This window comes from Rhinichthys klamathensis, unplaced genomic scaffold, assembly GCF_029890125.1.
Source record: "Rhinichthys klamathensis goyatoka isolate OS25496 unplaced genomic scaffold, OSU_Roscu_1.1 h1tg000248l_1, whole genome shotgun sequence".
NCBI lineage: Eukaryota > Metazoa > Chordata > Actinopteri > Cypriniformes > Leuciscidae > Rhinichthys > Rhinichthys klamathensis.
The window spans coordinates 385853-402392 of NW_026606770.1; the positions used below are offsets into that span (position 1 = coordinate 385853).

Here is a 16540-nt window from a genome sequence, read left to right on the forward strand (position 1 = left end):
TTAGACCATAGCTAATGAAGACGGAGAATAGAAGCGTTGTTTGCTCTGGCGCTGAGTCAAAATAAAAGTTTCAAAACATCGGCCAAACAGAAAAATATAGGGCTATTATATACACTCACCGGCCACTTTATTAGGTACCCCATGCTAGTAACGGGTTGGACCCCCTTTTGCCTTCAGAACTGCCTCAATTCTTCGTGGCATAGATTCAACAAGGTGTTAGAAGCATTCCTCAGGGAGTTTGGTCCATATTGACATGATGGCATCACACAGTTGCCGCAGATTTGTCGGCTGCACATCCATGATGCGAATCTCCCGTTCCACCACATCCCAAAGATGCTCTATTGGGTTGAGATCTGGTGACTGTGGAGGCCATTTTAGTACAGTGAACTCATTGTCATGTTCAAGAAACCAATTTGAAATGATTAGAGCTTTGTGACATGGTGGAAGTAGCCATCAGAGGATGGGTACATGGTGGCCATAAAGGGATGGACATGGTCAGAAACAATGCTCAGGTAGGCCGTGGCATTTAAACGATGCCCAATTGGCACTAAGGGGCCTAAAGTGTGCCAGGAAAACATCCCCCACACCATTACACCACCACCACCAGCCTGCACAGTGGTAACAAGGCATGATGGTTCCATGTTCTCATTCTGTTTACGCCAAATTCTGACTCTAACATCTGAATGTCTCAACAGAAATCGAGACTCATCAGACCAGGCAACATTTTTCCAGTCTTCAACTGTTCAATTTTGGTGAGCTCTTGCAAATTGTAGCCTCTTTTTCCTATTTGTAGTGGAGATGAGTGGTACCCGGTGGAGTCTTCTGCTGTTGTAGCCCATCCGCCTCAAGGTTGTGCGTGTTGTGGCTTCACAAATGCTTTGCTGCATACCTCGGTTGTAACGAGTGGTTATTTCAGTCACTGTTGCCCTTCTATCAGCTCGAACCAGTCTGGCCATTCTCCTCTGACCTCTGGCATCAACAAGGCATTTCCGCCCACAGAACTGCCGCTCACTGGATGTTTTTTCTTTTTCGGACCATTCTCTGTAAACCCTAGAGATGGTTGTGTGTGAAAATCCCAGTAGATTAGCAGTTTCTGAAATACTCAGACCAGCCCTTCTGGCACCAACAATCATGCCACGTTCAAAGTCACTCAAATTAACTTTCTTCCCCATACTGATGCTCGGTTTGAACTGCAGGAGATTGTCTTGACCATGTCTACATGCCTAAATGCACTGAGTTGCCGCCATGTGATTGGCTGCTTAGAAATTAGGTGTTAACGAGCAGTTGGACAGGTGTGTACCTAATAAAGTGGCCGGTGAGTGTATACTTATTGGCCGATGCAGATAATTAAAAAAATATAGGTCAAAGATTATAGGTGCTTCCTGTGTGAAAGAAAGAACGTCACGTCTCACACATTCAGATTTTGAACAGAAACTGTTAACTGATGGTCTATAGCAAAAAAAAGTGTCTAACTAAAACTGAGTTTCATAATTGAAAATAACCACTACTTTCCAACCCCTGTCATGTTTCTAGTTTGTGGGGTTTTTTTTTATGCATATCAGAAAACGTCTTGCATTCTGCATAGACCTCACTTGACAGCATTAGGGGGTTCATCGAATTGGTCGTGAGATCGGGTTGGGTTTCATACACATTTTAACAGAACTATGCAATGATTCATCCAATGTCATGGTTTGCCCGTTTTTGACGCTATTCTTTGATAAAGCTGTTTATAGGCTACTTGGATTTTTTTTCATGCATGGTCTCATTAGCTAATATTTAGCCTATTTGATAATAATCACATCAAGTTCAGCCATATAGGGGAAATCTTTGGCAGTGACAAGCACCACTGTCCTGCAGAGTTTAGCTTCAGCCCTGATAAAAACTCACCTGCCTGTAGGCTATCTATCTATCTAGTAATCCTGAAAACCTTGATTTGTTCAGGTGTGTTTCATTAGGGTTGGAGCTAAACTCTGCAGGAGAGTGGCCCTCCAGGACCGAAGCTGCAATTTCTCTATCCCTGCGCTAGCGTCAACACCCCCTGTATGACAGATGAAGGCAAGCGCTTTTATATCTAAATATTAACAAACTTGCTTCCCATGTCATCAACAATCTTCTATTCCGATTCTCAAATACGTGTAAGTGACTTTGTTTTGTCGTTTAAAACCCTTTATAAATGCCACCATGTTTGTTTGAGATTCCCGTCTGTTGGATTTATTACATCACGTGAATTCATCCGTTTCTCCCGAAAATCATGAAAGTGGCGGTGAACTGGGAGAGGAAAAGAGTCAATTTTATAGTTACACTGTGTATCTGATTTGAATAAAACAAGTCGGCAAATATATGTGAATGGATTGTTATTGCTGCTTCCATAGACACCATTGTGTATTTTACAAACTATAAATGTATTATTTTCCTAAATATTATATGTATTTAAATGTCTGAAACCTAAAATAAACATTAGCTATGTGGTTAAAAACACCGAATAGACACCATTGTGTATTTTACGAACTGTAAATGTATTGTTTTGCTAAAAATTATATGTCTGAAACTTAAAATGAACATTATGTGGTTAAAAACACTGAATAGAACTATAAAAGTATTGTTCTGCTAAATTTTATATGTATTTAAATGTCTGAAACCTAAAATAAACATTATGTGGTTAAAAACACTGAATATACTCCATTGTGTATTTTACAAACTATTAATGTATTGTTGTGGAAAATGACATCCCCAAGACATAACCCAACCCTACTGCAAGTCTCCTTCAGACAAAAGATTTGTTTACATGTAAATTCGTGGCCTTTTATTCGCACAGGCATCATTTTAGTATGACATCATGCCCTGCCATCTGCCAATAGATTAGCATGTTTACATGTGTTCAGACACCGGGTTGTATAAGCAACCAAGGGCGTTTTCTCTGCATGTGATTCATTGTGAGCTGAAGAGGAAGAGAAAAAAAGATGTGATAGGACTGAGATCAAATAAACCCGTATAAAAAGACTGTGCTATTATAGTACGTATCAATGGATATCTGATGTATTTACACATTTGTTAACCCCTGAAGTGTTCATCAAACCTCATCTCTCTCTCTTTCAGATGGACGGGCCGATGCGTGTGTTGGTGACGGGTGGCAGTGGGCTGGTGGGACGAGCGATAGAGCGAGTGGTGAAAGAGGGCGAAGGGAGAGAAGGAGAAGAATGGATATTCCTCTCATCCAAAGATGCCAATCTTGTGTAAGAAAACCCTCATCAGACATCACAACATAATTGATGCAGTGAGATCCAGGCAGATGAGCAATGATTATGTCAGAGATCAAATTTTGAATAAGGAATAACACATTTTATTAAATAAAATGTCAAATTATATAGATGACAAATGAATCAAATCAATGTTAAATTGTAATAACAAAAAATAAAAATAAATCTTATAGATCAATAGATTATAAAAATTCAAAGTAGTGTATTTAACATATGAAGTTTGTGAAGATCAGAGTGTAAAGTAAGAATACTTTCCAGGCCCAAAAAAGTAAGATATCTGCAGAATGCAAGGAGAGGAAAAAGAGAAGAAGCCTTTTTAAAGAGTCTTTTATTGCCGTGCATCTGTAACAGTAAGGGACTAGGGAAAAGTAAAGAAGGGAAAGTATTTAAATTCTTTGTACTTCTCGTGCAACCATTAAAGGTAGGGTAGGCAATTATTTTTTTTATACAGGTTTTTTTATTCTGGTTGAAACTCTCTTCACACTTCACATCCTGACAGTAATCAATAATAGAAGTGGTCTATATATATATATATATATATATATATATATAAAATTACATATATCTTCTGTGGAAGTCTCAGGACCAAAACATTTTCTTCCAATTAGGCCTGTCACGATTATGAAATTTGGCAGACGATTAATTGTCTAAAAAATAATTGCAGTTATGCCGATTAATTGCCAGTTTTAGGGCTTTGTTGTAAAAAAATTTGTGTGCTTCATTCATTAAATAATTGTGATGAATTTAATCCTTTGCGAGACAAAACACACACATTACTCATTAAGAGAATGGAGACAAAACACACACATTACTCATTAAGAGAATAGAGACAAAACACACACATTACTCATTAAGAGAATAGAGACAAAACACACACATTACTCATTAAGAGAATGGAGACAAAACACACACATTACTCATTAAGAGAATAGAGTCAAAACACACACATTACTCATTAAAGAGATACTCCACCCAAAAATGAAAATTCTGTCTCATTTACTCACCCTCAAGTTGTTGCAAACCTGTATGAGTTTCTTTCTTCTGCTGAACACAAAGGAAGATATTTTGAAGAACGATTGGAACTAAACAGTTGTTTGGCACCATTGACTTCCATAGTAGAAAAAAAAAAATACTATGGAAGTCAATGGTGCCAAAGTTCCAATCGTTCTTCAAAATATCTTCCTTTGTGTTCAGCAGAAGAAAGAAACTCATTATACTAGTTATTGCTGCTAGACTGCATGGATGCGTAGGGAGTTCGGTAACGCTTCCTTTTACAGTACAGTACTTACGTGTACTTACAGTGTACTTACCTAGAAAGTACTGGCTAATATAAGGTAAGTACATGGGTTAGGGATAGGTTTAGGGGTAGGTTCAGGGTAAGTGCCTAGTTATTACCCAGTAATTGTAATTACTATAGTAAGTACATAGTATGTACTACATGGGAAACAGGACTGTAAAAGGAAGCGTTACCAGGAGTTCTCGCCCAGAACAGAACCACACCGCCAATCCAAACTATATGCTAATTGTCAATCGTATTTGATGATAGTGGTCCTGACAGAAATTGCATATCAGTGATTTAAAGTCTAAACATAGCATTTAATTATATATCGACAAAAAATATATGCATACGGTTCATGTTGAATTTTGTTCGCTAGTGACGTCAAGAGTGAAAGTGCAAGTCTGCCCCAAGAAATTATGGTTTTAACACTTTTAAGAGAATATAGCAGATCTTGCATTATCTCATGTCTGCAGAGATGAAAACAGATGAACTTTGATACCAAGGCACATCATACAATCAATTCTGAAGGAAAATACACCCGGAGAAATCATTAACATGTACAGGAAAAATCATGTAATAGAATTCTTAAGGAAAAGATTAATAAGGAAAAATGAATAAAAGACATCCATAAAAATAATAAAATTGAATAGATTACAATTAGATTTCGCATACACCAATAATCAATACAATATCAAATCATCACATATATCATGTACTTTATATTCTAAGCGCAAGTTATAAAAAACTGCAATGTTCCCTAATCACTTAACCGAATTAGCTTATTTAATTGTTATATTTTATTTTGTTCTTTCTTAGTGTTTACAAGCATCATATTAGTTTATGAATGGAATATATATACAAAGAATAAGCTCAAATAAAATAGTTTTCATTTGTGTCAAATGCATGATAACTGTATTTCCATGTGGTGTTTCAGGAGCGCTGAAGAGACGAGATCAGTTTTCCAGAAGCATCGTCCGACACACGTCATTCATTTGGCCGCCATGGTGGGTGGGCTCTACAAAAACATGAGACAGAACCTGGACTTCTGGGTAATTATTATCAGTAGTATAAGGTTGGAAATATCACTGTTGGATAATTGAACTGTACGTTGACTGTATTGTTTTGTTGTTTTCAGAGAGATAATGTGCACATCAATGACAATGTGCTGTACATGTCTCAGGAGTTCGGGGTGGTGAAGGTCGTTTCTTGTCTGTCTACGTGTGTTTTTCCAGATAAAACCACCTACCCGATAGATGAGACCATGGTAAACACACACATACACACGCACACGCACACACACACACACACACCCTCTGTGATTTGATTCTGGAACCAGGCCTGGTCTTATAGTGTTGATATTTAAAGATGATGGACAGGTTGTCGGTGCCATTAACTTAGATTAATAAATGCTGTAGAAGTATTGTTTATTGTTAGGTCATGTCAATTTCAATAATTTACTACTAATACATTTACAAAACTTATGTTTGATTAATGCACTAAAGAAACTAACGTCAATTAATTTTTTTTTTTACAAATACCAATAAACGTTGTCAAAATATTTCACATTGTTAGTTCATGAAAGTTAGTTTAAATGGTAGCTTGTTGTGAAGTGTTACTTATTAAATTTACATGACATGTTTCTAGTGTATTTTAATAAACACACACACACACACACACACATACATTTGTCCTGTAATGTTTTAATTAATATATACACCTAAAGGATTATTAGGAACACCCGTTCAATTTCTCATTAATGCAATTATCTAATCAACCAATCACATGGCAGTTGCTTCAATGCATTTAGGGGTGTGGTCCTGGTCAAGACAATCTCTTGAACTCCAAACTGAATGTCAGAATGGGAAAGAAAGGTGATTTAAGTAATTTTGAGCGTGGCATGGTTGTTGGTGCCAGACGGGCCGGTCTGAGTATTTCACAATCTGCTCAGTTACTGGGATATTCACGCACAACCATTTCTAGGGTTTACAAAGAATGGTGTGAAAAGGGAAAAACATCCAGTATGTGGCAGTCCTGTGGGCGAAAATGCCATGTTGATGCTAGAGGTCAGAGGAGAATGGGCCGACTGATTCAAGCTGATAGAAGAGCAACTTTGACTGAAATAACCACTCGTTACAACTGAGGTATGCAGCAAATCATTTGTGAAGCCACAACACGCACAACCTTGAGGCGGATGGGCTACAGCAGCAGAAGACCCCACCGGGTACCACTCATCTCCACTACAAATAGGAAAAAGAGGCTACAATTTGCAAGAGCTCACCAAAATTGAACAGTTGAAGACTGGAAAAATGTTGCCTGGTCTGATGAGTCTCGATTTCTGTTGAGACATTCAGATGGTAGAGTCAGAATTTGGCGTAAACAGAATGAGAACATGGATCCATCATGCCTTGTTACCACTGTGCAGGCTGGTGGTGGTGGTGTAATGGTGTGGGGGATGTTTTCTTGGCACACTTTAGGCCCCTTAGTGCCAATTGGGCATCGTTTAAATACCACGGCCTACCTGAGCATTGTTTCTGACCATGTCCATCCCTTTATGGCCACCATGTACCCATCCTCTGATGGCTACTTCCAGCAGGATAATGCACCATGTCACAAAGCTCGAATCATTTCAAATTGGTTTCTTGAACATGACAATGAGTTCACTGTACTAAAATGGCCCCCACAGTCACCAGATCTCAACCCAATAGAGCACCTTTGGGATGTGGTGGAACGGGAGCTTCGTTCCCTGGATGTGCATCCCACAAATCTCCATCAACTGCAAGATGCTATCCTATCAATATGGGCCAACATTTCTAAAGAATGCTTTCAGCACCTTGTTGAATCAATGCCACGTAGAATTAAGGCAGTTCTGAAGGCGAAAGGGGGTCAAACACAGTATTAGTATGGTGTTCTTAATAATCCTTTAGGTGAGTGTATATTAATATTTATTTATTCATGCATCAGTCAATACTGTTTATTTTTGTAATAAAGTTCAGCACTATTTTACTTTGAGTGTGATGTTTTGATTCAGAAGGTCCTGTATGTTATTTTTTTGACTGTACTAAAGCATAAAAATACCAAAATATCTTTGCAGAGATTTAAGAAACATGCTAAGTTCACATACTCGTTTCACTGAAAAACACTTCTACAGCCAGTTATTTTACTTTGAAATGTGCATTTCCGTGTCAGAATGTCTGATTTTGTTTTGGTCTGTGTGACTCCGCCTACTGCCAATTCACCCAATAGTATTTCGACAACCTGGATTGCCAGTTGGCAGAAAACACAGCGTATTGCAGCCATGAAAGCCAGCAAATGAACTGGGTCAGAAAGCCTTGGCATCCATCTAAAAATGGGAGCATATTAAAACACGGATAAATCAACTACGTAAGTCTCCCCGCCTTCCATTGTGGATTGCGCACGCTCCTGTTGCATGTCCTCGAGTGAGTGTCGAGCGTGAGCATCAAGTCTGAGGAGGACGGGGCGGGGAAACATCTCTCCACTATTTTAAATGTGGCCTGCATTATCCATTTCAACCGCTAGCTGTTAATATTACATACTGCACCTTTAAAAACTGCTTTTGTCGTTTACTCCTTCCTCCTGCGTTTTCATTACAGTCACCCAACCATGACAACACTTTAATAACCAGATGTTGGGTATGTTTTCCTTTGCAAAAATCATCACAAGATGTGTTTCTTGATATTTTGATATTCATTAATTCAACTCAAATTTCCTTCACAGTAAATAAAGACTCAACTGTAAAAACGACCTTTGGGTTTTTGATGTCAGAAACTCGAAAGCATTAATTGAATTTATTTATATAATAATTTATAAAACATTTGCGCCAAAATTTATGTAAAAAATACCTGTTGGGTGTTTGTCCCGTCCCATCATGGTGAGAAATACTAATTGAAAACGCATGGATGTGAGTGATTTAAGCCAGTGTCTGATTGGTTTCATGAGTCTATTTGCAGTAATTGTGTTTCTGTAACTTCTACAGACGTGTTTCTCTCTTTCTGTCTTTGTCAGATGCACAACGGTGCCCCACATGAGTCTAATTACGGTTATGCCTACGCCAAACGCATGATTGATGTCCACAACAGGTGAGATTTGATCTCTTAGTGTCAAAGTTAATTGGTTCTTGAATGGGTGTATCTCAGATCACGTCTATTATGAAATTTAGCTTTATTTTAAATAAACCCATTGGGTCTTAGGCTATTTGTTTACAGTGGGAGTGGCTGATGAGGTCATGAAGTCACATGGGGCGGGGTCATGTCATGTCCATGTCTCATTCTTCACCTACAAACAGGGTTTGAAATTAACTTTTTCACTCACTGGCCAATTTGGCTTCTACATTTTTAAGTTACCAGCTATTCAGAACTTCTACTTAGCAAAAAAAGAAAAAGAAAAAAGAATTAAACCAGATTAACTATGTCACAGCTTATATTTATTACATCATAACATTTGGATTTCATACATTCATTTCTTATTCAAACAAAACCCTGTCTAGCCATCTCCTCCCTTCCTCTTTCATCCTCATCCTTTTCACTAAAAATGTGTTTTAGGTGGACAGATCAATACTGTACAAAGAACATTAAAAAAATGTAGGATGTTGGAAAATAACAATGTCTTTTCTGTTAACCAATCTTCGCTATTGCTTCAATCCAATTGAACAAGCGCGCCGTTATTTGCGTTCATATTTCAAAGATCCTGCTCTTAGATACTGATTAATCACACGTCTTAGGCCAAATCATCAATTGGAATTATTCGGGATTCAATCAAACAAAAGTGCTTATGTAAGTGAAATAAGCATCTCATGCCATACATTGTAGACAGCACCTGTCGAGCCCCCTCAGATTTTTGAGGCAACTGCATTTTTTTATGTAACTTCCAAAAACAACATTGACAGCGACAGAAACAAACTTTTCTGAAAAAACCCAATTGCAATTTACACTGCAGTTACAAGTGCATAAATAATGTAATGAGATTAATTTTGGAAATATAACATTTTGAATGTAGAAATATGAAATGGAAACAATGAAATTATACTTTTAAATATGAAACTAAAACAGACAGTAGGTGGCAGCAAGTCACTGTTTTAATTAGTGACTGAGTTTAATCAGTCATTCAGACGATTGTTCAAAAACACAAAAAATAAAAAAAGATATATATATATATACACTCTTCTTTTTTCACATTTCTTTGTATATTTATTTATGCATTTGTTAAATTATTTGTGTGTCAGCTTTGGAATTCCAAAATATATTAGTACTAAAGAAGAAAAAAGAAAAAAAAAGAAGAATGTTCAGCAAAAAAACTTTGGGGATTCCCATTTGCTTCAGAAGCTCACCAGAGAGGAGGTCATAGAGTGGATCAGAGTTAAAGGAGATGCGGGAGAGCACATCAAGCAGCGCAATGGGATCTCAAGAGGCTCTGTGATGTGTGTCAAGGGAAGCATCTGAGAGTCCTGCATGATGCCAACGCATGCCCCAACACTGAGCAGCCGAAGGCTGAAGGTTGTCTAGTGAGCACCAGTATGAACAGTCTCTACCTGGACAGACCATCTGCCCACTCTCGTGTTCTGCTGAAAGCCGTAAGAGTTCTCCTGTGCAAAAAGAGGCGGGACTCTTGACACTTAAGCAGTTCTGGATGATGGGTCAGAGTGCACAATGATCCTCCCTGAGACAGTTGACAAACTGGGCCTGGGCCCCATCTAATTACCCCTATCGAGCCAGAGAGAATGGCTCCTCCTGGAGGTCCAGCAACCATTCATAAGAGACTGGAATGGACACTTCAAGGACCTGCACACCTTACCTAGTGGGCACTAAACACCCAGCAGTGTTTTAACACTAGTGTCTCACCCCAGACGACGGAGCTGATGCAGAATGTGGAGAAGCTCTGGAAGATGGACATACTGCCAAACCAGAGCAGCAAACTGGCAATGAGGTAGAAGCAGGATAAGGAAGCAGCTTTACAGTGCTAACAGGAAAATAATGCAACAAAGTTTGTTTTGGCTGTACAGCAGCTCCAGAAGAAAATGGGTTCATTGTCCAGCTTAAGTAAGTTCAGTGCTGATTCATTTATGTTGTATAAAAAGTTATTAATTTAGTTAAATTATCTATACAACAGCTCTAGAGAAAACAATGATGTCATCGTCCAGCTCAGTTCAGTTCTCATACAATGGTGTCAATGCAGGCAGATCAGTAATATTGTTAAATATTAACTGTCCGTAAGCAAGCCATAGGCAACAATGGTAAGGAACCCAAACTCCATCAGGTGACAGAATGGAGAAAGAAACCTTGGGAATAACCAGGCTCAGTCGAGGGACCAGTTCTCCTCAGGCCAAAAAACTAAACATGATGAAGATTCAGGCAGCATTACAGGTCAGAAGTCAGATTGTGGATCAGGAGCATTCAAAATATTTATCCAGTTCCATCTGTTTGAAGATCGGATTCATCACGCCGGTATGGAGACAGGTTTATTGAAGATCAGTGCCACTGGCTGTTGTGTTGATGAGGTCTTTAAATGGGAGAGTCTAGTTGACACAATCTCGGCTGACATTCAGGCCTGAGTTGTGGTCATGTCGTTGTGTGTCTAGGCACAGGTCCTAAGACTAATATTAGCGTAAATGTAATTCTTCTTCTGATGTAACGAGTAAACCAGGTGTTAAAGGAAGCGTTCCCGGTTTCCGGCTGACCTAATTTATCCAGCCTACAATCATTTAACTGATTTGAGTTATAGAAATTGATAATGTGTAAGCCAGGTTAAAGAGATGTGCTTAGTACTCTAGATTTAAACTGACAGTGTGTCTGGTTCCCGAACAATGCTTTGAAGACTGTTCCAGAGTTTAGGTGCTAAATAGGAAAAGGATCTACCACTTGCAGTTGATTTTGATATTCTAGGTATTATTATCAACTGGCCAGAATTTCGAGATTGCAATAGACGTGAAGGACTATAATGCATTAAGAGCTCGCTCAAGTACTAGGTAGTTAAACCATTTAGTGATTTGCAAGTAATCAGCAAGATTTTAAAATGTATACAATGCTTAATAGGGAACCAATGCAGTGTTAACAGAACCGGGCTATGGTCATGCTTTTTGGTTCTAGTAATAACTCTTGCTGCTGCGTTTTGAACCAGCTGGAGTTTGTTTATTAAGCGTGCAGGTCAACCACCCAGTAGAGTATTACAATAATCTAGCCTTGAGGTCATGAACGCATGAACTAACTGTTCCACATTTGGCATTCAGAGCAAAGTAGGGAATTACTAGTCGTCCAATTTTTTATCATCTACGCTTTCTGTTAATTTTGTGAATTGGTAAGTTTCGTCAGGGTGTGAAGAAATATAGAGTATCATCAGCATAACAGTGAAATCTCACGCCATGCTTCCTAATGATATCTCCCAAGGGTAGCATGTACAGAGTGAAAATAAAAGGTCCTAGTACTGAGCCTTGCGGTACTCCATACTGAAATTGTGATCAGCATGACATCTCTTTATTTACTGTTACAAACTGACAACGGTCAGATAAGTATGGCTTAAATCATGCCAATATAATACATAATTTTGCCAACATAATTTTCAAATTTCGAACATGTCTATTCAAAAGAATGTTGTGGTCGATAGTATCAAATGCAGCACTAAGATCCTGTAATAAGTATGCTCGTTATGAGTATGCAATGTTATAATTAAGTAAATTAGTAAGTCCTAAAATTACCAAAAGTACCAATAAATACACCTCTTGATATCAATAACATCACAACATTTATTTCCATCAAGGGGTGCATACATTTTTGATCAAGAGCTTGTATTGGCAATGCAAGAGTCCAGCACTCTGTAAAGTCTCCTCCAGCACATCCCAAAGACTTTCAATGACTTTAAGTTCAGGACTCAGGGGTGAAAATGATTCTTTATGCTCCTCCCAACCATTCTTTCACAATCTGAGCCTGATGAATCTTGACATTGTCATCCTGAAATATGGCCATGATGTGTCTTCCTACATGTATTGTTTAAGAAATGAAAAACTATACATTCCATCAATTAGGCCTAGAAGAACTGTTGCCAAACATATATCCTGCTACAAACATAATCACTGCAATAATGATCCAATCATAAACTCTTAAGAATTTGCCTTTTTAAATCTAAACAGCGACTTTGTTTTGGGCAGGGCAGTGTATATACACTGAATAATGAATAATTTTGAGACTGCAGAAGTCATTACAAGTTGCATTTTCAGTTGAATTTGGGGAAACCACTTGAAACATTTGTTGTGTTGAGCTATTTCAAATACTTTTGTTTGATTTGTTCATTGCAAACAGCTGAAAGTCTGTAAATCTTGCCAATAAACCTGATTTGCAATGGGGGTTGAACAATAACTGTATATCATTAGAAGGTTTATTTAAAAGAAATATTGCATATGCGCAATTTAAACGATTGTATACAACAAAGTTGTTATTTGAGTGTGGGTTATTATATCTGAAAATATATAGCAGTTGATTTTAATAGTTTTGGCTCTACTGTTAATTTTAACATTATATAATGTACAGTAGGCCTACCCAAGAGAGAGGGTTTCGTAATAATAATAATAATTCATTACATTTATATAGCGCTTTTCTCGGCACTCAAAGCGCTTTACATAGAAGTGGGAATCTCCTCAACCTCCACCAATGTGCAGCTCCACCTGGATGATGCGACGGCAGCCATATTGCGCCAGAACGCCCACCACACACCAGATTATTGGTGGAGAGGAGACAGGGTGATGAAGCCAATTAGTATATATATGGGTATGATTAGGAGGCCATGATGGACAGAAGCCAAGGGGCAAATTTGGCCAGGATGACGGGGTTACACCCCTACTCTTTCCAAAGACATCCTGGGATTTTTTGTGACCACAGAGAGTCAGGACCTCGGTTTAACGTCTCATCCGAAGGACGGTGCTCTTTGACAGTATAGTGTCCCCATCACTAATGGGGCATTAGGACCCACACAGACCACAGGGTGAGCGCCCCCTGCTGGCCCCACTAACACCTCTTCCAGCAGCAACCTAGTTTTCCCAGTAGGTCTCCCATCCAGGTACTAACCAGGCTCAACCCTGCTTAGCTTCAGTGGGCAACCAGTCTTGGGCTACAGGGTGATGGCTGCTGGCCGATAGTTTACCAAGTTCCTGGAGGGCCACACACATAGATATCCATAATAAAGGCTAGATGTCTTACGGCGGAGTCTCTATCGTCATCCCCGGTGGCCATCTTGTCACAGGCAAGCTTTCTGGCGGGCTCTGTGGTACCTGATGTAAGATGAGTGATCAGCACGAACACAAATACTCTTATCTCGTTGAAATCTTGACGGATTTACAAACGATTTGGTTTCTTACAAACGTTGTTAATGCGGCCATAATTCTGGATGACTGTTTATTGATACACTTATTATTCATAAGTATGCAGTATCATAACTACATCTCTGACGTTTATAACAAACCAAACCATTTGAAAATCGGTACAAAATTGAGCAAGTTATGGTTATTTAAAAAGTGCATGCACCATTAAAACACAATGTTACGAGTGAGCGAGCTGCCTGTGACAAGATGGCCGCCAGGTGTGGACGTCGACCTCCATTGGCCAGCAGCGCGGACGAGACATCTAGCCTTTATTATGGATATCTATGGCCCCACAGCCCTGCAGTGTTTAGCTTCAACCCTAATTAAACACACCTGATCAAGCTAATCAAGTTCTTCAGGACAACTAGAAACTACCAGGCAAGTGTTTTGGAGCTGGTCGGAGCTAAACTCTGCAGGACAGTGGCCCTCCAGGACTGGAGTTTGACATGTGCTAATGATAATTAATAATAATTTGTTTTCCTAAGAAAAACTGATATGTACCTGAAATGTTTCCAAATACAGTATTTTAATTGTGTGTATGTGTGTTTGTTCATTAGGGCGTGTTTTCAGCAGTACGGTCTGCGATACACAGCAGTCATCCCTACCAACATATTTGGACCACATGATAACTTCAACATTGAGGACTGCCACGTGATGCCGGGGTTGGTACACAAGACGTACCTGGCAAAGAGTAAGACATGTTTATCTTTCTAGAACAATCTGAAGCCACAGTCACATTCAGAGCATCCCACATATTGGTAAATTTGCCTGTGTTTGTGTGTTTTGTAGAGGAAGGTAAACCTCTGCAAGTCTGGGGTTCAGGTCGCGCCCTGCGTCAGTTCATCTATTCTGTGGATCTGGCTCGTCTTTTTGTGTGGGTTTTGAGGGAGTATGACGAGGTGGAGCCCATCATTGCGTCAGGTACTCGACGAGTGTTTGACATCAAACATATTGGATCTGTTTCATCAGAGCTCAATGGCTGATCAAATATCCAGATCATGTCTCTCTTGATTTTCTTTGTCTTTGTTTCTTTCTCTCTAGTCGGAGAGGAGGATGAGTTGACCATAAAGGATGCTGTGGACGCTGTGGTTGAAGGGTTTGGGTTTAAAGGTGAAGTGATTGTATCCTTTTGAATGTAAACATTGTCTGCAGTTATTTTGTACAGGTGACCGAACTGCAATCTTTGTTCTACGGAACTCAAGATAAGATATTTTGCAGAATGTCCCGACCGATTGTTCTTGAGCTGTTGAGCTTAAAAAAGCACCACTTGAATGACAGAAACCCTTTAATCCTTAACTAACCGCTCTCAGTATGACACTGGTAAATCAGATGGCCAGATCAAGAAAACAGCCAGTAACGCCAAACTACGCAAATACCTGCCAGACTTCAAGTTCACACCGTTCAAAGCAGGTGATTTAATCTTCACTTCTTGCTTCAGCATTAACTAAATGTTTTTTTCAATAGTAGTAAAAACCGAAGACCAAAACAAGAACCTTTATAAGTGCTTTTCTTTTACAGCCGTCAAGGAGACGTGCGATTGGTTAGCGGCAAATTATGACATCGTCCGTAAATGAAGATCTTCACATCTCATTGGCGGTGGGGGAAGCATCTTAATACTGGAAACCAATGATTTATCAAACACCTTTCAAACAACACTTAATTTTTACAAAAAATAAATCAGTAAACACTTCCATTTTAGTGCTCTTTTCATATTTATTTAAAGTGTTTTGTTTAGATTTTTACTTTGTTTAGATTTTGTTTAGGGCTCCTCTGTGTTTGCTGCTCTACATTTTCTTCTTTTTTTTCTAATCTGTCAATCAGGGTATGTTCTGGGTTTATTGTCTAATGATCTGTACTGTGGATTTCTATAATACACTCATATTTTAAATAATGTTGTTTAATGTCTTTTTTATATACAGAATTTTTAAAATATTAACCCTAACCCAAATTCATACATATCTGGAAAATCAGTAGACATGACAATGTAGACAATGTCTAGAAATTAATTCCCAGAAGTTTTTCATGTGGAAAATTTCAAGAGACTTTCATCCAAATCCAAGTCATGAGGAGAAGTTAGATTTACAAATATAAATGAAGAAAAAGCAGGACACTCTAAAATACATTTAAAAAATAATTTAAAAAGTAGCGACCACACTTTTGTGTCGTTTCATTTTCTTTGTTTTTTGTTATTGATTTATAGTCAGTTAGTGAATAGGGTTGGTATCATTAGAATTTTAGCAATTCTAATTCTTACCGATTCCCAGTTTCGATTCCAATAAGCTAAAGTGTGTAATTTTCCTTTTCTTTTGTTCTTTGGTTAACATTAATGACACTGATTGCAGCAGGATTATTAGGCTGCTGTCACTTTAAGACTGTCACAATATGAGGTAAATCCAGCCCTGGTACTGTAATGCACGCATTGTCTTTCTCAACTGTTTACATTGACTTAAAAACCTATGCTGTGTTTACAAGAATATCTTGACGTAATTGTGTGTATATTTGTCCTTTCAAGTACAAGACGACGCGAAAGAGAACTAAATTCATTATTTTTCCACTATCTGAGAGGCAGCATTTTCTGCACGCTTTGGATGTGTGATTGCCGAATTCAGTTCTCTTTCGCGTCTTCTTGCGCTTGACAAGGTC

At 38.6% G+C, this 16540-nt stretch overlaps 1 protein-coding gene across 2 annotated transcripts in view; it reads left to right on the forward strand.

Moving 5' to 3' along the window:
* Window positions 1–15636, forward strand: part of LOC130100812 (GDP-L-fucose synthase-like) — a 47179-nt gene extending 31543 nt beyond the window's left edge. For both annotated transcript variants that reach the window (XM_056266431.1, XM_056266430.1), the window contains exons 2-10: window positions 3097–3233; window positions 5471–5585; window positions 5672–5800; window positions 8560–8633; window positions 14455–14588; window positions 14687–14818; window positions 14939–15018; window positions 15208–15307; window positions 15416–15636. In XM_056266431.1, the coding sequence (XP_056122406.1) occupies window positions 3097–3233; window positions 5471–5585; window positions 5672–5800; window positions 8560–8633; window positions 14455–14588; window positions 14687–14818; window positions 14939–15018; window positions 15208–15307; window positions 15416–15471 (957 nt within the window). In that variant the 3' untranslated portion in view covers window positions 15472–15636. The remainder of the gene's footprint in view (window positions 1–3096; window positions 3234–5470; window positions 5586–5671; window positions 5801–8559; window positions 8634–14454; window positions 14589–14686; window positions 14819–14938; window positions 15019–15207; window positions 15308–15415) is intronic.
* The last annotated feature ends 904 nt before the right edge of the window (window positions 15637–16540 follow it).